The 21242-nt window shown below is 45.3% G+C and overlaps 1 protein-coding gene across 3 annotated transcripts in view; it reads right to left on the bottom strand.

The window, feature by feature from the left end:
- rbm39a (RNA binding motif protein 39a) overlaps positions 1 to 21242 on the bottom strand; it is a 51959-nt gene that overhangs the window by 16471 nt on the left and 14246 nt on the right. For 2 of the 3 annotated variants that reach the window (XM_072515260.1, XM_072515263.1), the window contains 5 exons: positions 20650 to 20667; positions 18743 to 18814; positions 10354 to 10407; positions 4700 to 4817; positions 988 to 1140 (listed from right to left, as the gene is read on the bottom strand). In XM_072515260.1, the coding sequence (XP_072371361.1) occupies positions 988 to 1140; positions 4700 to 4817; positions 10354 to 10407; positions 18743 to 18814; positions 20650 to 20667 (415 nt within the window). The remainder of the gene's footprint in view (positions 1 to 987; positions 1141 to 4699; positions 4818 to 10353; positions 10408 to 18742; positions 18815 to 20649; positions 20668 to 21242) is intronic. The other variant, XM_072515262.1, reaches the window with a different exon arrangement.

Here is a 21242-nt window from a genome sequence, read left to right as displayed (position 1 = left end):
GAGATTGTCCAGTATTTTCTGTTTCAGATTCCAGCATCTGCAGTCATTTGCTTTTATCTTTGATGCAATTATGACACTGGGTGGGCTGAAAAGTGATGCGGAAGAGGTTAGAAAGGCTCCCTGTGCATAAGAGTTTCTAAATCATGAGGACTGCATTAGATTCATTTGAAGGTATGGAGGAATGGTTGAAACTATGGAAGCACCAACCATAATCTTCCAATCCTCTGTAGATGGCTGGAGAATTGCCAAAGCTACACCCTGGTTTAAAAAAGGATGCAAGGATAAACCCAGCAACTGCAAGTTAGTCACTTCCAACGAACGTAAATTAAGAAATGCCACACAGGCGAGTTGTGGAGTCGGAGGCTAATGAGAGGAGGAGTTGAAGCCTTGGAGAGGATAAACATTTTAAATTAAGTATTGCGGGACTGGAAACCAACATGAATCAAAACGGGATAGGGGAGTGTAACTTGATGCAGGAGAGGACACAGGCAAAGTTTTGCACAGGCTGAAACTTTCACAGCAATCATATCTACTAGGGACAGTGGTATACGAGGGTATGTCAGCAACAGGATCCTTGATGGATTACTGGGGTGTTGGGAGGGGAGAGTAGGAAACAAGACAATCGGTATCTACCGATTGATCAGCTATGATCTAGCTATGATCAGAAAGCTAAGAGTTCAACAAAGTTGAATAATGGAAGAGAATGGTGCTATTGGTGAGGATCAAGGTAGATTCATGCAACAATCAGTGAATATTCAAGACTTCAGTTAAGGTTGTCTTGAGGAACAAGGCACCAACCCCAGGTCGGAGAAATTGAAAGAGGGAGTTTTGAGAGATGAGCTTGGATTGTGGCAATACCTACAAAGATTCTGGAGAGAAAGGAGAGGTTAGTCAAGGAAAGAACGATTATTAGTGGAAAAGACAATTATGAATTCAGCTGATCCTAGCTTCTAATTTGAAGATTATACTGATGTAAAATTCCCTTACCTGTGAAGCCTGAACAATAATTGGCACACCAAGTAGCTTCTGTCCAGTCAAACCTATTGCGAGGGGAACAGAGTTCACATCGACAAATTCCACGTAAGCAATTCCTTTTGAACGCCTTGAGTTCCTGTCTGATATCATTCTTACATCTCGTACCTGTGCAAAAATACCATTCAATTTAACACCATCAAAGTATTAATACGTTACACAAGAATGTTTAAAAGTCACTGGACTCTCCATCTAGCATTAGACTTTGGATTTTAAATATGCCCAATTCCCAAGGAAAGCATATTTATGAATGGAATCAGTACCACTATAAAAAAATCTAAGCTGAATCTGGCTTCACCCCACTCCAAACTTATTTGAATGAACCGAGGTGTTGGCAGACTACTGCCTCTGAAACTGCAAGCATGGGGAAAAAAACAAGCAGCGGGGCACATTATCAACATTTTCAGAGCATAAGGGTTGCTGTAAGAAACAGCAGTGCAATACTACGCTATCATGGAGATTATAAACTTCACCCATGTTTACAGGAGTCACCACAACTTCTAATCAAAAGTTTCCACTTAAAGATCTTTTCTGGTTGCTGCAGTCACCACTACATTACAATAACTAGGGACAGACATGAAAAAGTGGAGGAAGATAAGAAATCATCGCCACTGAACTTAATTACTGCAACAATCAATAGAGCTGTTGCTTTCCCCTTTGCCCAAAGCCCCAGAAATGGTGGGCACTATGTATTGTGCAAATGTAAGTTAGCCCCAGTGGAACTTTGAGATTCTGCTTCATAACCATTAGTTGATATCCCCAAATCAGCACCGTGTTTCACATGCAAAAGCCCCGACTGCAGGATGCCGGTCTTTTTACAACACGTGCAATAGAACCAAACATAATAGCAATACAGTATCCCACCTTGCACTAGAGTGTTCAAAAACTAGCACAATTTACTATTATATAAACTTATATTGCATTGGATTTGTTTATTGTCACGTGTACCGAGGTACAGTGAAAAATATTTTTCTGCGAGCAGCGCAACCAGATCATTTAGTACATGAAAAAAAAATACATAATAGGGCAAGACAAGGTACACAATGTAAATACATAGACATCAGCATCGGGTGAAGCAGACAGGAGTGTAGTATTAATCAGGTCAGTCCACAAGAGGATCATTCAGAAGTCTGGTAACAGCGGGGAAGAAGCTGTCTTTGAACAGATTTGTGCATGTTCTCAGACTTTTGTATCTCCTGCCCGATGGAAGACGTTGGAAGAGTGCGTAAGGTGGGTGGGAGGGGTCTTTGATTATGCTGCCCGCTTTCCCACGGCAGCAGGAGATGTAGATAGAGTCAATGGATGGAATGCGGGTTAGTGTGATGGACTGGGCAGTGTTCATGACTCTGAAGTTTCTGGTAGTCTTGGGCCGAGCTGTTGCCATACCAGGCTGTGATGCAGCCAGATAGGATGCTTTCTATGGTGCATGTAGGAAAAGTTGGTAAGAGTCAGTGTGGACATGCCGAATTTCCTTACTTTCCTGAGGAACTTCAGGCTCTGTTGTGCTTTCATCGTGGTAGCGTCGACGTGGGTGGACCAGGACAGATTTTTGGTGATGTGCACATCTAGAAATTTGAAGCTGTCAACCATCTCCACCTCAGCCCCGTTGATGCAGACAGGGGCGTGTACTTTGCTTCCTGAAGTCAATGACCCAACTTTTTAGTTTTGCTGGCATTGAGGGATAGGTTGTTGGTGTTATACCACTCCACTGGGTTCTCCCTCCTGTATTCTGACTCGTTGTTGTTCGAGATCCGACCCACTATGGTTGTGTTGTCAGCAAACTTGTAGATGGAGTTGGAACAAAATTTGCCACGCAGTCGTGTGTATAGGGAGTATAGTAGGGGGCTAAGTACGCAGCCTTGCGGGGTCCCGGTATTGAGTACTATTGTGGGGGAGGTGTTGTTGTTTATTCTTACTGATGGTGGTCTGTGGGTCAGAATGTCAAGGATCCAGTTGCAGAATGAGGAACCACGTCCTAGGTTTTGGAGCTTTCATTTGATATGAGCTTGGCTGGGATTATGGTGTTGATGGTGGAACTGTAGTCATTAAATAGGAGTCTGATGTAGGAGTCCTTGTTTTCGAGATGCTCCAGGGATGAGTGTAGGGCCAGGGAGGGCGGTGTCTGCTGTGGACCGGCTGCGGCAGTATGCGAATTGCAGTGGATTTAGGGATCCTGGACGTATGGAGTTGATGTGCTTTATGACCAACCTCTCGAAGCACTTCATTACGATTGATGTCAGGGTCACCGGACGGTAGTCATTGAGGCACATTGCCTGGTTCTTCTTTTGCACCGGTGTGATGGTGGTCTTCTTGAAGCAGGTGAGGACCTCGGAGAGGAGTACGACCAGGATGAAGATGTCCGCAAACACATCTGCCAGCTGGTCCACGCAGGCGGATTGCATGACCAGGGACCCCATCTGGACCCTTCGCCTTCTGAGGGTTCACTTTCAGGAAGGCCGATCTGTGACGGTGGGTATGGGTATGTCCGGGGCAGTCAAAAGCAGGTTGATGGTTTCCTGCTCGAACCGAGCATAGAATGCATTGAGTTCATCACGGAAGGGTGCACTTCTGCCAGAGATACTGCTCGGCTTCACTTTTTAGCCCGTTACGTTGTTTAGGCCTTGCCACAATCGACGAGTCTGTAACGCTAGTCTGACTCCAGCTTGGTCTGATATGGTCTCTTGGCATCCTGGATGGCTTTGCGGAGGTCATGCCTGGATTTCTTGTATAGGTCAGGGTCGCCTGACTTGAACACATCAGACCTGTGCTTCAGTAGGGAGTCAATCTCCCATTTAAGCCATGGTTTCCGGTTGGGAAACATACGTACTGCTTTCTCTGGCATGCAGTTGGCCACACATTTGCTGATGAGGTCTGTGATGGCGGTGGAATACTCTTTTAGATTGGTCGCAGAGTTCTTAAATATGGGCCAGTCCACCATCTCCAAACATTCACGTAGGAGCTCTTCGGTTTCTTCAGAACAGCACTGCACAACCTGCTTAGCCAGATTCTCCCGCGTAAGTTTCTGCTTGTATGCCGGGAGAAGGAGCACCGTCTTATGGTATGATTTTCCAAAGCGCGGTCGAGGGATGGAACGGTAGGCGTCCCTGATTTTTGTGTAGCAGTGATCTAGAGTGTTGTCGCCCCTGGTGTGACAGGAGATGTGTGGGTGGAATTTTGGAATTACAGGACAAGAAACTGCCAGTTCTAAAGAAAATTGAAATCAGATATGGGAGCAAACGTCTTTAAAAATGAAAACCATATAACATTTTCTCCACTGAATTAAGAAATTCTGGTAAAGTATTGGGTAGCACGGTAGCACAAGTGGCTAGCACTGTGGCTTCACAGCACCAGGGTCCCAGGTTCGATTCCCCGCTGGGTCACTGTCTGTGCGGTGTCTGCACGTTCTCCCAGTGTCTGCGTGGGTTTCCTCCCGATGCTCTGGTTTTCTCCAAGTCCAAAGACATACAGGTTAGGTGCATTGACCATGCTCAATTGCCCTTGAATGTCCAAAAAGGTTAGGAGGGGTTATTGGGTTACGGGGATAGGGTGGAAGTGAGGGCTTAAGTGGGTCGGTGCAGTCACAATGGGCCGAATGGCCTCCTTCTGCACTGTATGTTCTATGAGCTCATCCGCCGATTAGCAGAAATACAAATAACAATGATCCTACCTTTCCCACTGAAGAAAAGAATTCCTCCAAGTCTCTCGGTCGAATTCGCGCTGCAAGCTGCATGCAGAATACTGTTCGGGCGTCTCTTTCTTCAGGTGAAATGTTATCAATTGGCTCCCTATTGACAGTAAACAATGCTTAAGATATGGAGAATATTCATTCAAAATAATGTGTAAAGATTATATTGTAAGGGTCCTTCCTGTTGATTCCCTTATTTTCCCTTTATTTTTGCCATTATCATTTTTGATCCATGGATGCTTAATGGACATCTTTAAGTCAAGCAGCATAGATAATGAGGAATTCAAAGTTACATCATGGTACACACTGCTAGCTTTGGACAGCAGAACTCAAGACTCGGTGACACCTGAGAGATAGGGTGGCACGCTGTCCGATTGGTTAGCTGGTGGCCAATGAATTGGCCAAACGGCCGTATTCTGCCTGGTAACAGGTGGTAATTGGATCCTGCCCAAGTGGGATAATTTCCAGAGTCCGAAGGAAAGCAGAGTTTGAATCCTGGTTACTCAGGGGGAAGGACCTGCTCTCCTGTTTTCTCCAGAAAAGTTGCTGCATTTCTGAAACCACAGAGACCTGAATGAATCTACAGTGAAAACCAATACAGAGAAAAGCAGGAATCTCGACCAGAAAGCCTGGTTTGAAAATGGAGAGGTCCCGTTGGTGGTATGGGAGGTGCCGAAGGCGGTGGAAAGGGGCGAGATCATCTTGTTTAAGGTGCAGGTGAATAAGGTGGCAAGAGAGGACTGGCAGCAGTTGGCAGACAAAATTTGGGAGGTGGATGGGAAGTATGCGGAAGACCCCACTCAGGAACCTTTGGCCAGTAGAAAGGAACTGCAGATTTTCAGTTTGTCTACAGGTGAGGTGGACGAAGGGTGTGGTTTGAGTATGCGGAGGAGGCCAGCCGCTTGGTGAGACAGCTTCGCCGGCAGGCGGCCTCCCAAGAGATTGTTCAGGTTTGGGACGAGGTGAGGGGGCTGGTAGCAGCGTCAGAGCAGGTGAATAGGGCATTTGAAGAGATTTATAAGAGGTTGTATAGGTCGGAGCCCCCGGGGGATGAGTCAGAAATGAGGGAGTTGTTGAAGGGGCTGGAATGTCCCACAGTGGGAGATGAAGATAGGGCAGGGTTGGAGGAGCCAGTAGGGATTGAGGAGGTTTGGACAGTGGGAGGGAAGATGCAGGGGGTAAAGTACTGGAGTTTTGTCAGAGGTTTTTGGACAGGCTGGTGCCGCTGTTGGTGAAGATGTTTGTGGCTGGGGGGTGCTTAGAACAAAGAAAAGTACAGCACAGGAACAGGTCCTTTGGCCCTCCATGCCAACCATGCTGCCCGACTAAACTACAATCTTCTACACTTCCTGGGTCCGTATCCCTCTATTCCCATCCTATTCATGTATTTGTCAAGATGCCCCTTAAATGTCACTATCGTCCCTGCTTCCACCACCTCCTCCGGTAGCGAGTTCCAGGCACCCACTACCCTCGGTGTAAAAAAAAAAAAACTTGCCTCGTACAGCTACTCTAAACCTTGCCCCTCGCACCTTAAACCTATGCCCCCTAGTAATTGATCCCTCTACCCTGGGGAAAAGCCCGACTATCCACTCTGTCTATGCCCCTCATAATTTTGTAGACCTCTATCAGGTCACCCCTCAACCTCCGTCGTTCCTCGTAGCTAATGGGACCTCCATACCAGGCAACATTCTGGTAAATCTCTTCTGCACCCTCTCTAAAGCCTCCACGTCCTTCTGGTAGTGTGGCGACCAGAATTGAACACTTTACTCCAAGTGTGGCCTAACTAAGGTTCTATACAGCTGCAACATGACTTGCCAATTCTTATACTCAATGCCCTGGCCAATGAAGGCAAGCATGCCGTATGCCTCCTTGACTACCTTCTCCACCTGTGTTGCCCCTTTCAGTGACCTGTGGACCTGTACACCTAGATCTCTTTGACTTTCAATACTCTTGAGGGTTCTGCCATTCACTGTATATTCCCTACCTGCATCAGACCTTCCAAAATGCATTACCTCATTTGTCCGGATTAAACTCCATCTGCCATCTCTCCGCCCAAGTCTCCAGACAATCTAAATCCTGCTGTATCCTCCGACAGTCCTCATCGCTATCCGCAATTCCACCAACCTTTGTGTCATCTGCAAACTTACTAATCAGACCAGTTACATTTTCCTCCAAATCATTTATATATACTACAAAGAGCAAAGGTCCCAGCACTGATCCCTGTGGAACACCACTGGTCACAGCCCTCCAATTCGAAAAGCATCCTTCCATTGCTACTCTCTGCCTTCTATGACCTAGCCAGTTCTGTATCCACCTTGCCAGCTCACCCCTGATCCTGTGTGACTTCACCTTTTGTACTAGTCCACTATGAGGGACCTTGTCAAAGGCCTTACTGAAGTATGTAGACAACATCCACTGCCTTACCTGCATCAATCATCTTTGTGACCTCTTCGAAAACCTCCCCTTTACAAAACCATGCTGCCTCTCACTAATACGTCCATTTGCTTCCCAATGGGAGTAGATCCTGTCTCGAAGAATTCTCTCCAGTAATTTCCCTACCACTGCCGTAAGGCTCACCGGCCTGTAGTTCCCTGGATTATCCTTGCTACCCTTCTTAAACAGAGGAACAACATTGGCTATTCTCCAGTCCTCCGGGACATCACCTGAAGACAGTGAAGACCCAAAGATTTCTGTCAAGGCCTCAGCAAGTTCCTCTCTAGCCTCCTTCAGTATTCTGGGGTAGATCCCATCAGGCCCTGGGGATTTATCTACCGTAATATTTTTCAAGACGCCCAACACCTCGTCTTTTTGGATCTTGGGCTGGAGGAGTGCCTTCCGCAGGTGGTTGGGTAGGATCAGATATGGTTTGTAAAGGGTAGGCAGTTGTCCTCTAATGTGTGGTACTTGCTAAAACATGATGCCCTCCCAATCAGAAGATGGTGATGGCACTGCAAGCGGAGAAGGCATGTAGAGTGGAATAATTTGTTTTTGGTATTGGAACGGTTTGCAATTGGGCCTAAGTTTGTGGCGTGGGTTAAATTATTGTACAAGGAACCGAAGGACAGTATATGTACTAATCAGGTGACCTTGGAATATTTTCAGTTGAATCGGGGAACGAGGCAGGGGTGTCCCATGACCCACTCCTTTTGTTTGCACTGGTGGTAGAGCCCTTCGCCACTGTGTTGAGGAGCTTGGAGAAGTGTATGTGTGTGTGGTGGGGAGAGAGAAAAGAGGCGAAAGAGTACAGAGTAAACCCTGTATGCTGACCGTTCATTATATATTTCCAACCCAGTTCCCACGGTGGAGGATATAATGGGGTTGCTCAAGCGATTGGGGCTATTTCAGGATATAAACTGAAATTTGGGATGAGCAAGTGCCTTTGTCTCCCCGCCAGGGACAGGAGCTGGCTTGGAGGACAGTCGTCTTGTGTAGAGACTACTCACTTCAGGTATCTCGGCTTGCAGGTGGCTCGGGATTGGCTCCGTAAATTAAATTTTATGAGCCTTGTGGGCAGGGTCAGGGCGGAACTTTTGAGGTGGCAGGCTGGATGCAGGCCTTAAAGAAGAATTGAGGTTTTCAATGGAGGCTGAACAGCTGATTTTGTCATTTGTCTGGGCAGGTACGATTGAGGGGTTTCGGAAGGCGGTGCTTCAGAGAGGGCGACAGTCGAAACGTTCTGCCAAACCTGCTATATTATTGGGTGGCGAATGCAGATACGGTGCGGGGCTAGGGTAGGGAGCTGCAGACAATGTGGGTGAGGATGCCGGCAGGCTCTTGTAGGGGGTTGGGGTTGCGGTGCTGGCAATGGCGCTGCTTCCATTTGCCACAGGGAAATATTCAGGTAGCCCGGTGGTGGCTAAGCTGAAGATATGGAGGCAGTTTCAGTAGCATTTTAAGTTAGGGATGAGGTCAAGGCCGATCCAAGAAAATAATTTGTTTGAGCCGGCGGGATTGGATGCTAGGTTTCAGGGATGGGAGGAGAAGGGGGATGATGGAAATGAAGGACTGCTTTTTGGAAGGGCGGTTTGCGTGCTTGCAGAGGTTTTGGGGGGGCTTTTAGGTATACGCAGGTGCAAGATTTTGCAAGGAAGGTTTTCACATCGTTTCTGGTAACACATTCCTCCTCATTGTTGGAAGGAGTGCTGTCGGTGATGGGGTTGGAGGGGTTATGGTGTGAAGTGTTGCGGAGGGGGAATGCCTGGATTTTGTGTGCAATAATGGGGTTAATACAGTTAAAGGTGGTGCACGAGGCACATCTGACAAGGTCACGAATGAGCTGGTTGTTTGAGGGGGTGGAGGAAACTGGTGAGCAGTGTGGAAGTGGCCCAGTCAACCATGTACACATGTCCTGCTCCTGCCTGAAGTTGGAGAAGTTGAGGTCTTTTTTCAGCACCACGTCAGCGATCTTGCACTTGGAAGCCCAGTCCCTGGGTGCCATATTTGGGGTGTCGGACCTACTGGAGCTGCAGAAGGGGGCGGATTGCTCACAGGCTGAGTCCTGTTGGGGTGGAGGTTAGCTTCCCTGCCCTGTGCCTGTGTGGCTGGGGGACCTGATGGGAGCTCCTGTATCTTGAGATTGTGAAGTTCACATTGAGGGGGACAACTGAGGGGTCCCACAAGAGATGGGGGCAAGTAGAGTTGGTTACTGTCAACTTCTATTTTGGGGGGGGGGGGGGGGGGGGGTAAAGAGAAAGAATTTTGTAATTCTTTTCATTGGGGGTTATGTTTTATAAATAAAACGTTATAAACCAAATAGAACTATTTTTTATAAACGTAAAAAAAATGAAAGCCTGGTTTGAAGGCGTGCGCTAACAACAACCATCTGAAACAAAGAATTTTATTATTTTACTTTTTATTTCACCCCTCCCTTTCCCTCTTAGCATGTGTGTGTATATATTATATATAAATATATATGATGATTGGGGTAAATTGGGGGAATTAGGAATTAGATAAGTTAACTAGTTGCATTTGGTGCATATTTCATTACAGTTCTTGTTATCAATAAAACATAATTGTGTTTACATTTACAAACCTGGTGACTGTAATTATTGGACTGCCAAGGGCCATAGATTTTGGGTACTTTTCTCAGAATTATTTGTTAATTCAATTGTGTTGTGTCAAGGGAAGAACAGGACTAAAGCTGGTGGGCTGGCATGTTTTGCTGCTGAGACCACAAGGCTTTCCAAAATTACATTCTTAGAAACCAGAATGAAACAGAAAGTACAAAAAAAACAAATCTCTTGAATGGAGTATAAAAGTGGTACATTTTTTTTTAAAAAAAATTTAAATGGAGGAAGAGACTACCCTAGTTACTAATGCGTCAGTAGTACCCCAGTTAAAAAAAAACAGCGGAACATCACAGCAGTCAACATATAAGAACTGAGAGCAAAGTCCATCGGGCACATCCTTGGTCACATTAATTACAACTGGTTTTATGGTGTACAACCCAAAATACAAACATCTAATTCAAAACAAAAATCTTAAATATAATGTAAATCAGACCGGATTGGGTCTCACCAGTTTACAATGAACAGCGAAAGTACTACTCCTGCAGAGTTGCAATTTTGTAAACATGTACAAGACTAATTAGCATTTTAAAAATTCCATCAGCGTTCTTTCTGCATCTGAAGTGTTACCTTATTGGACTTTTATCCTTTTTATGTGGGCTTCTACTTCGGGAGCGTCTTCGACTTTGGAATTGAAAGAAAACACAAGGAGCAAGTTAGTATGTATTAATGGAAGTACCAAAAGCAATAATAAATACATTTCTCTAGACGTGCAAGCAGTTTAACTCTTTTCATAAACAGCTGCATGTAAATCAGGTACAAGTTTCCAAGGGCAAGGTGTATTTCTGAAAGCCTTTGCTCAGATACATTTCTTGTATTGCAAAAACTAGTTGACAATTTACTAATTCAAGTTCTGACAAATTTAAATTCCAACATTCAGGATCATTAACTCGAGGCTGCTGGAATTAAAACGATCCACTAAGGGGTCACAAGCTTTGTGTGATGCCAAATAATTTCCATAAACAAACAGTCAGTCAATGTCACAAGAAAAAACATCCGAGTTTGAGAATTACCAAAAGCTATAATGAATAAATTCCTCTGGATGTGCAAGCAGTTTAATAGTTTTAAGAAATAAACAGCTGCAGTGTAAATCAAGAACTGATTTTATTGTCCAAATGTATTAAATATTTTGATACATAGAATATGGTGCTCCGGTTTCCTCCCACAGTCCAAAGACGTGCTGGTTAGGGGGATTGGTCATGCTAAATTGCTCTTAGTGTCCAAAAAGGTTAGATGGGGTTATTGGGTTATGGGGATAGGGTGCAAGCGAGGGCTTAAATGGGTTGGTGCAGACCCGATGGGCCGAATGGCCTCCTTCTGCACTGTATGTTCTATGCTTTATGTTCTAATATGAATGCTATGTTCACCTGAACAAAGATTACATCCCTTGAGAAAATGAACAACTCAAAATATAAAGTTCCTGAATAAGTTCTAAACTTGGGAGGACAGATGAAAAGGCGATTGGGAATTAACTAAGCTGCACAAGAGGGAAAGACCATAAGTGACTAGGGAAAAATCAGGGCACATTAGGGACCAAGGAGGAATTTGTCAGTGGAAACAGATGACATTGGTAGGGTGTTAAATGAATATTCCACATCTATCTTCACCCGAGAGAATGAGGAGGCAGATGTGGAACTCCGATATGGAGAGACTGAAGTTATTGAGCGAGTTGTCATAGGGAGGGACAAGGTGTTGGAGGTGTTGGCACCCTAAGTGGAGAAATCTCCAGGTCTGGACAAAATGTCCCATTTTGCTGTGGGAGGCGAGGGAGGAGATTGCATGGGCCCTGATCCAAATTTTTTTCATTCTTCTCTGGCCACGGGAGAGGTGCCAGAGGACTGGAGAACTGTGAATGTGATCCCACTATTTAAGAAAGGCTGTAGGGATAAGCCAGTGAACTATAGGCCAGGTGAGACTCACGTCAGTGGTGGGGAAACTAATGGAGAAAGCTCTGAAGGAGAGAATCAACCTCCACAAGTAAGAAGTCTTACAACACCAGATTAAAGTCCAACAGGTTTGTTTCAAATCACTAGCTTTCGGTGCACCGCTCCTTCCTCAGGTGAATCAAGGGGTAGGTTCCAGAAACATATATATAATGCTCTGACAGCTAGTGATTTGAAACAAACCTGTTGGGCTTTAATCTGGTGTTGTAAGACTTCTTACTGTGCTCACCCCAGTCCAACGCCAGCATCTCCACAAGGAACAGTCAGCATGGCTTTGTCAGAGGGAGGTCATATCGAACATATTTAATTGAATTTTTTGAGCACGTGACTAAGTGTGCAGATGAGGGTAGTGCAGTTGATGTCGTATACATGGATTTCAGCCAAGCATTTGACACGGTCCCACATGGGAGACTTATAAAGAAGGCTAATACACATGAGATACAGGGGAACTTGATAAGTTGGATTCAAAGCTGGCTGAGTTATAGGAAACAGAGGGTGATGATAGATGTCAGCTTTAGTGACTGGAAGTCAGTGTCCAGTGGCGGACCACAGGGCTGGATCCCCTATTATACGTCATTCATATAAATAACTTAGATGACTACGTGGGGGGTAGGATAGGTAAGTTTGTAGATGACAGAAAGATAGGCCGGGTGCAGTTAACACTGAGGCTGAATGTAGATGCTAAGTTGCTGGCAAAAATGTTGGCTACGAGGATTGAGGACTGTGTCCCGGGGGTTATTCACGAGGACCAGACGGGATTCGCAAAGGGTAGGCAGCTAAATACTAATGTGCGACGGCTCCTAAATGTGATAATGATGCCATCAGTGGAGGGAGAGGCGGAGATAGTGGCAGCCATGGACGCGGAGAAGGCCTTTGACCGAGTAGAGTGGGAGTATCTCTGGGAAGTGTTGAGGAGGTTTGGGTTCGGGGGAGGGTTTATTAGTTGGGTTAAGCTCCTGTATAGAGCCCCGGTGGAGAGTGTGGTCACGAACCAGAGGTCAGTCGGAGTATTTCCGGCTGTATCGAGGGATGAGGCAGGGGTGCCCCCTGTCCCCTCTGCTGTTTGCATTAGCAATTGAACCTTTGGCCATGGCGTTAAGGGAGTTGGGGAAATGGAAGGGGGTGGTTCGAGGGGGAGAGGAACATCGAGTGTCGCTGTACGCAGACGACCTGTTGCTGTATGTGGCGGATCCAGTGGAGGGGATGGTTGAGGTCATGCAGATCCTAAGGGAGTTTGGAGACTTTTCGGGCTATAAGCTCAATGTGGGAAAGAGTGAGCTCTTTGTGGTGCATCCGGGGGATCAGGGAAGAGGGATAGACGACCTACCGTTGAGGAGGGCGGGAAGGAGCTTTCGATACTTGGGGATTCAGGTAGCTAGGAGCTGGGGGGCATTGCACAAACTTGATTTGACGCGGATGGTGGAACAGATGGAGGAGGATTTTAAAAGGTGGAACAAGTTGCCACTCTCGCTGGCGGGCAGGGAACAGTCGATTAAAATGGTGGTCCTCCCGAGGTTTCTTTTTGTATTCCAATGCCTCCCAATTGTGATTACCAAGGCCTTCTTTAAGAGGGTAAGCAGGAGCATTATGGGATTTGTGTGGGCGAGCAAGACCCCGAGGGTAAGGAGGGGGTTCCTGGAGCGTAGCAGAGATAGAGGAGGGTTGGCGTTGCCGAATTTGGGTGGCTACTACTGGGCAGCCAACGTGGCGATGATCCGTAAGTGGGTGATGGAGGGAGAGGGGGCAGTGTGGAAGAGGTTGGAGATGGCGTCCTGCAAAGGAACGAGCCTGGGGGCGCTGGTGACGGCACCGCTGCCACTCCCGCCGACAAGGTACATCACGAGCCCGGTGGTGGCGGCAATGCTAACGATCTGGGGGCAGTGGAGACGGCACAGGGGTGCGATGGGAGCCTCGGTGTGGTCCCCGATCAAAGATGACCATCGGTTTGTCCCAGGAAGGATGGATGGGGGGGGGGTTTCAGAGCTGGCATCGGGCTGTGATTAGAAGACTGGGGGACCTGTTCATCGATGGGACGTTTGCGAGCTTAGGGGTGCTGGAGGAGAAATTTGGACTACCCCCGGGAAATGCCTTCAGGTACATGCAAGTGAGGGCGTTTGAGAGGCGGCAGGTGAGGGAATTCCCGCTGTTCCCGGCACAGGGGATTCAAGACAGGGTGATTTCGGGCGTATGGGTCGGAGAGGGCAAGGTGTCGACGATATACCAGGAGATGAAAGAAGAGGGGGAGGCTTTGGCAGAGGAGCTGAAGGGTAACTGGGAAGAGGAGCTGGGGGAGGAGATTGAGGAGGGGCTATGGGCTGATGACCTAAGTAGGGTTAATTCCTCTTCCTCGTGTGCGAGGCTTAGCCTGATACAATTTAAGGTGGTTCATAGAGCGCATATGACGGGGACGAGGCCGAGTAGGTTCTTTGGGGTGGAGGACAGATGTGGGAGGTGCTCAGGAAGTCCGGCGAACCATGTCCATAGGTTTTGGTCATGCCCGGCACTGGAGGGGAGTTGCGGGAACAGTATCTAAGGTGGTGAAAGTCCAGGTCAAGCCAAGCTGGGGGCTAGCACTATTTGGAGTAGTGGACGAGCCGGGAGTGCAGGAGGCGAAAGAGGCCGGCATTCTGGCCTTTGCGTCCCTAGTTGCCCGGCGAAGGATCTTGTTAATGTGGAAAGAGGCGAAGCCCCCCAGCGTGGAGGCCTGGATAAATGATATGGCAGGGTTTATCAGGTTGGAGAGGGTAAAGTTTGCCTTGAGAGGGTCTGCGCATGGGGTTCTACAGGCGGTGGCAACCTTTCCTAGACTATCTCGCGGAGCGTTAGATGAAGGTCGGACAGCAGCAACAGCAACCGGGGGGGGGGGGGGGTTTCTGGGGGGCATTTGAGCAAGAAAACACATGAATGATCTGGAAAACTGACATGTACGGGAGGAATCCAATGTACAAAGTTCTGCATCTTATTGACTTGCCATGTTCATGTCTTGCTATGCGAGCTTTCTTTCTTTTTTTTCTGTAACGGGGGGGGGGGGGGGGTCTGTATGGTTGAAAGTTTTGTTGAAAAATTCTGAATAGACATGGGCACAAAATAGAAAGTGCATGTCAGAAAGGCACGGTCACAGTGACCATGGGGGACTTCAATATGCAGGTGGACTGGGTAAATAATGCTGCCAGTGGACCCAAGGAAAGGGAATTCATTGAATGTTTACAGGAGGGCTTTTTGGAACAGCTTGTGATGGAGCCCACGAGGGAACAGGCCATTCTGGACTTAGTGTTATGTAATGAGCCAGACTTGATTAAAGATCTTAAAGTAAGGGAACACTTAGGAGGCAGTGATCATAATATGGTAGATTTCAATCTCCAATTTGAAAGAAAGGTAGAATCAGAGGTAAAGGTGTTACAGTTAAATAAAGGTAACTACAGGGGCATGAGGGAGGACCTGACGAAAATCGACTGGGAGCAGAGCCCAGTGGGAAAGACAGTAGAACAGCAATGGCAGGAGTTTCTGGGAGTAATTGAGGACACAGTACAGAGGTTCATCCCAAAGAAAAGAAAGGTCATCAGAGGGGGGATTTGGCAGCCATGGCTGACAAAGGAAGTTAGAGAATGCATCAAAGCAAAAGAGAAAGCCTATAATGTGGCAAAGAGTAGTGGGAAGTCAGAAGATTGGGACGGCTACAAAAACAAACAGAGGATAACAAAGAGAGAAATAAGGAGAGGATCAATTATGAAGGTAGGCTAGCCAGTAACATTAGGAATGATAGTAAAAGTTTCTTTAAATACATTAAAAACGGGAGGCAAAAGTAGACATTGGGCCGCTCAAAAATGACACTGGTAACCTAGTGATGGGAGACGAGAAAATAGCTGAGGAACTAAATAAGTACTTTGCGTCAGTCTTCACAGTAGAAGACATGAGTCATATCCCAACAATTCAGGAGAGTCAGGGGGCAGAGTTGAATATGGTAGCCATCACAAAGGAGAAAGTGCTAGAGAAACTAAGAGGTCTAAAAATTGATAAAGCTCCGGGCCCAGATGGGCTACATCCTAGAGTTCTAAAGGAGATAGCTGAAGAAATAGTGGAGGCATTAGTTATGATCTTTCAAAAGTCACTGTAGTCAGGCAAAGTCCCAGAGGATTGGAAAATCACTGTTGTAACCCCCCTGTTCAAGAAGGGAACAAGGAAAAAGATGGAAAATTATAGGCCAATTAGCCAAACCTCGGTTGTTGGCAAGATTCTAGAATCCATTGTTAAGGATGAGATTTCTAAATTCTTGGAAGTGCAGGGTCGGATTAGGACAAGTCAGCATGGATTTATTAAGGAGAGGTCGTGCCTGACAAACCTGTTAGAGTTCTTTGAAGAGATAACAAATAGGTTAGACCAAGGAGAGCCAATGGATGTTATCTATCTTGACTTCCAAAAGGCCTTTGATAAGGTGCCTCACGGGAGACTGCAGAGTAAAATAAGGGCCCATGGTATTCGAGGCAATGTACTCACATGGATTGACGATTGGCTGTCAGGCAGATGGCAGAGAGTTGGGATAAAAGGTTCTTTTTCGGAATGGCAACCGGTGACGAGTGGTGTCCCGCAGGGTTCAGTGTTGGGGCCACAGCTGTTCTCTTTATATATTAACGATCTAGATGACGGGACTGGGGGCATTCTGGCTAAGTTTGCTGATGATACAAAGATAGGTGGAGGGGCAGGTAGTATGGAGGAGTGGGGAGGCTGCAGAAAGATTGAGACAGTTTAGGAGAGTGGTCCAAGAAATGGCTGATGAAAATCAACGTGGGCAAGTGCGAGGTCTTGCACTTTGGAAAAAAGAATAGAGGCATGGACTATTTTCTAAACGGTGACAAAATTCATAATGCTGAAGTGCAAAGGGACTTGGGAGTCCTAGTCCAGGATTCTCTAAAGGTAAACTTGCAGGTTGAGTCCATAATTAAGAAAGCAAATGCAATGTTGTCATTTGTCTCAAGAGGCTTGGAATATAAAAGCAGGGATGTACTTCTGAAGCTTTATAAAGCACTAGTTAGGCGCCATTTAGAATACTGTGAGCAATTTTGGGCCCCACACCTCAGGAAGGACATACTGGCACTGGAGCGGGTCCAGCAGAGATTCACACGGATGATTCCAGGAATGGTAGGCCTAACATACGATGAACGTCTGAGGATCCTGGGATTATATTCATTGGAGTTTAGGAGGTTGAGGGGAGATCTAATAGAAACTTACAAGATAATGAATGGCTTAGATAGGGTGGACGTAGGGAAGTTGTTTCCATTAGCAGGGGAGACTAGGACCCGGGGGCACAGCCTTAGAATAAAAGGGAGTCACTTTAGAACAGAGATGAGGAGAAATTTCTTCAGCCAGAGTGGTGGGTCTGTGGAATTCATTGCCACAGAGGGGGTGGAGGCCAGGACGTTGAGTGTCTTTAAGACAGAAGTTGATAAATTCTTGATTTCTCGATGAATTAAGGGCTATGGAGAGAGAGTGGGTAAATGTAGTTGAAATCAGCCATGATTGAATGGTGGAGGGGACTCGATGGGCCGAATGGCCTTACTTCCGCTCCTATGTCTTATGGTCTTATATTTTTTTTAAAACACTGAGGCTGAATCTTGGGTTACAAGAATATGTAGACAGGATGGTCAAACGGGCAGAAAAGTGGCAGATGGAATTTAATCCTGAAAAGTGAGAGGTGTTACACTTTGGAAGGAGCAATTTGACAAGGAAATATTCAATGAATGGTACCACTGGGAAGTCCTGAGGAACAAAGACCGTGGCGTGTTTGAAATAGATCTCTGAAGGCAGACGAGCAGGTTAATAGGGTGGTGAAAAAGGCATTGTACATTTGCCATTATCAATCGTGGCATCGATTACAAAAGCAAGGAAGTCATGTTCGGAGTTATGGAACATTGGCGAGGCCACAGCTGGAGTACGGTGTACAGTTCTGGTTGCCACATCATAGGAAGAATGTGATTGCAGTGGAGCGGGTGCAGAGGCCTTTCACCAGGATGTTGCCTGGGGTGGAACATTTTAGTTATGAAGAGAGGTTGGATAGGCTTTGGTTGTTTTCGCTGGAGCAGAGAAGACAGGGGCAACCTGATAGAGGTTCACAAAATTATCAGGGGCATGGACTGGGAGCAGCTGTTCCCCTTAGTTGAAGGGTCGGTTACGAGGGGACACAAGTTCAAGGTAAGGGGCATGAGTTCAGGGGGGATTTGAGGAAAACCTTTTTTACCCAGAGACGATTTGGAACGCACTGCCTGAGCGGGTGGTAGAGGCGCGTTGCCTCACATCGTTTAAAAAGTACCTGGATGAGCACTTGGCATGTCTTAACATTCGAGGCTATGGGCCAAGTACTGGCAAATGAAATTAGGATTGGCAGATCAGGTGCCTTTCATATAGCAGTGCAGACTCGATGGGCCGAAGGGCTTTTAATGCACTGTATTTTTCTGTGATTCTGTGACATAGTAGCAGAATAAGGCCATTCGGCCCATCGAGTTTGCTCTGCCATTCAATCATGGCTGATACATTTATGGGTCGGGTATGATATAGACAGTTAAAGGAGAGCATGGTTCACATTCAGCAAATTGAGGAAAAGTGGCAATTACTTGGTTAAAGAAAGAATCAAGGGTTTTGAGAACTATTTTCTAGACACTGGGATGAGCAGGTGGACGCCAATGATCTTTCCCACTCCTATACTTCCCAATATTCTTGTCCATTAGGTTAAGTGTAAATAGACTGCAAAACCTAGAAATTTAAAAAAAAATCACAAACCAATTGTCATGTTTTACATGTGTGCTAGAATCTGAAAAAAAAGCTTCAAAGCTTATTTTAAAACATTTGAATATATACCACTGGACTGTAACATACAACTTAATAGTTGAAGACATCAACAAAAATTGAGACACACACTGGTGGGCACATTCTAGAGCGTTTCTTATATTTAAGAGTTGTGAAAAACAATGTACCAGTTTGCCATTTTAAATAGGACTCCTAGGGAATACAATTTAATAACATACCTTATTTTGATACCGGGTTGCATGCCAATCTTCCCTCTGCTGCTGCTACCACTGCCGAATTTTGGACCAGAACTAGAATTAAAAGAGACAAAGCCAATTATAGCTACAAGACATATCAGCCACTGGGTTTTGAATGCATCAACAAGTCCTACATGACACTGGCAGCATGTTAGTTTTACAATAATGGAAAGTGATATAAAGCCTTATAATGGATGAAGTTTGACAATAGTCACCAGTTAAAGAATCGTTTTACCCATCTATTCCATTACTATTATACAAAGATCAACTTCCCAGGGCTATCCAAGTTATGGGCTTTCTGATCTATGGTTTACCATATGCACATGCCATTATTACTTAAATGTAAATTTAAATTATATGGTAATAGTCGTGGCCAATTACAAACAAATCCCAATTCAAAAGGATGCAGATTAAAATCATTCAGAAAACCATCAAAACAGAGGGGAGAACACACAATACAGAAAGTTATGGGGCACAATGAGCTACATGTATTGCAAACTTTTTGAATGCATAAGAACTTTGGGGCGGCACAGTGGTTAGTGCGGCTGCCTCACTGCACCAGGAACCCGGGTTCTATTCAGGCCTGGAGTGAGTGTGGGTTTCCCCGGGTGCTCCGGTTTCCTCCCGCAGTTCAAAGATATGCAGGTTCGGTGGATTAGCCATGATTAATGTGCAGATTTACATAGATGGGGTAGAAGAGTGGGCCTAGGCAGAGTGCTCTTTCAGAGGGTCAATGGGCTAAATGGCCTCCTTCTGTACCATAGGGATTCTATGGAATAAAATCTAACTTCCACGACAGTTCACAATTACGTAAAAAGAAAATGCACTTGATTTATTTTGAGGATTCTAAACTAAATCAAGCTTGAAAATGAGGCCAATATTCAGTGGGCAACCTTTCAGCCAATATGAATAAAGGTATCTTACAAGGAGATTGTGTCCTTAACGCCCATTCTCAAAAAAATCACATTGGATTGGAACAGAACGTAGAGCATGGTGAGAGAAAAATAACTTGAGGTAGCAATTCAGCTTCTCTATGAATGTACACTCAGCCCAGTGTCTATCCAATGTACATAAGCTGGAGGTTTTGTACAACACAGTAATTAAAATTATTTTAAGAATACCCCTCTACAAAAACAGTATGCATATTGTTGTTCAGTCCTTTCTTGGGGGGGGGGGGGGGGGGGGGGGGCTCCACTCTGAAGGCAATGCAATTGCAATTACAGAATTTCTTCACAATATAAAATTAGTCAACCATTTAAGATAGTTGCACATCACCTCAAATGTTGAAAAAGGATGAGATAAATTGAAGAGTTTTCTGTTTAAAAAAGTTTGGCAGAAATGATAAAACATAACATTAAAAGAATGAAGTTTCATTCTAAAGATAATTGTGATTAAATGCACAGGATGACTATCGCTAGATGCAAATATGGTCTTAAACAGGCTTTTTTTTGGGGGGGTGGGGGGTGTTATGCGAGGAAAGGAGGAAGCAACCAACCTAAGAAGTCACCAATTGGCTGACATTTTGGGTAAACGTTTAAGTTTCTGAGTCATTTGGGCACCATCAATATTTGAATTGCAGTATGTTATCCATTACCAGAGTATATGAATGGGATGTCAAGCAGTGCCTTATCAAATTCTGACAACCAAACTAAATAAAGCATTTTTAAAGGTATGGTCGTTGCAATCTTTGTGGTAATTCATGCCCATTTCAAAAGAACAGAACCACATGAAAGATTGTCAGACCAAGCTTGTGAGATATTAATTTAACACTACTATTGATAGTTAACATGTCACAACATAGTCTCCATTCTCACAAGCTGAAGGCTAAAACAGCTTTCAGTTTTGACCATGAGTATAATTGTAGGGATTAGAATACTACAAATACTTACATAAGTCGCTTCTCCAAACTAAGCAGGTAAAGATGGTAGAAAGAATTTACATGAGTACACACTCAACTTCTAAAGCATCAGCAATTCCACTGTTTTGACTGAGGTCAGTTTAAACTATTACTACTTTCGCAAGCATTGATTATCCTCAACAGCCATCTTGTGGCTAACACAGGAACACGCTGCCAACTCGTGAACTGCAGGTGCAATTAGAATGGAACAGCGTTTTCTCAGAACTGATTTCATAATTGAATCTAAGAGCAATCGTCAAGTATTTCTGAAGTTTAAAGAAAACCTTTACAGAATTGAAAATGTATACCATACCAGTACCATATTAGAACATCAGGATTAGAAGCTGCACCAAGAGCAGAGAAATAGATTAAAAATACCCCACAAGTAACACTTTCTCTCTTGCTAGGTCCTTGTTTTAACTCTCAAATTGCCACGCAAAATAATTCCCAATTATCCATCTCTTATTAGCTATCTGTGCTGCTAATGTTGTTCAGGCTGGTGTAGATTTATTTCTGGGAGGAAGATGACATTTAAAAAAACTGCCCATCATCAATTTTACAAGTTTTGCTCTTGAAGTAAAAGCA

This window comes from Scyliorhinus torazame, chromosome 8 (genome assembly GCF_047496885.1).
Source record: "Scyliorhinus torazame isolate Kashiwa2021f chromosome 8, sScyTor2.1, whole genome shotgun sequence".
Taxonomy (NCBI): domain Eukaryota; kingdom Metazoa; phylum Chordata; class Chondrichthyes; order Carcharhiniformes; family Scyliorhinidae; genus Scyliorhinus; species Scyliorhinus torazame.
Note: the sequence above shows the minus strand (reverse complement) of the source record. Positions and strands in the feature narration are given on the sequence as shown.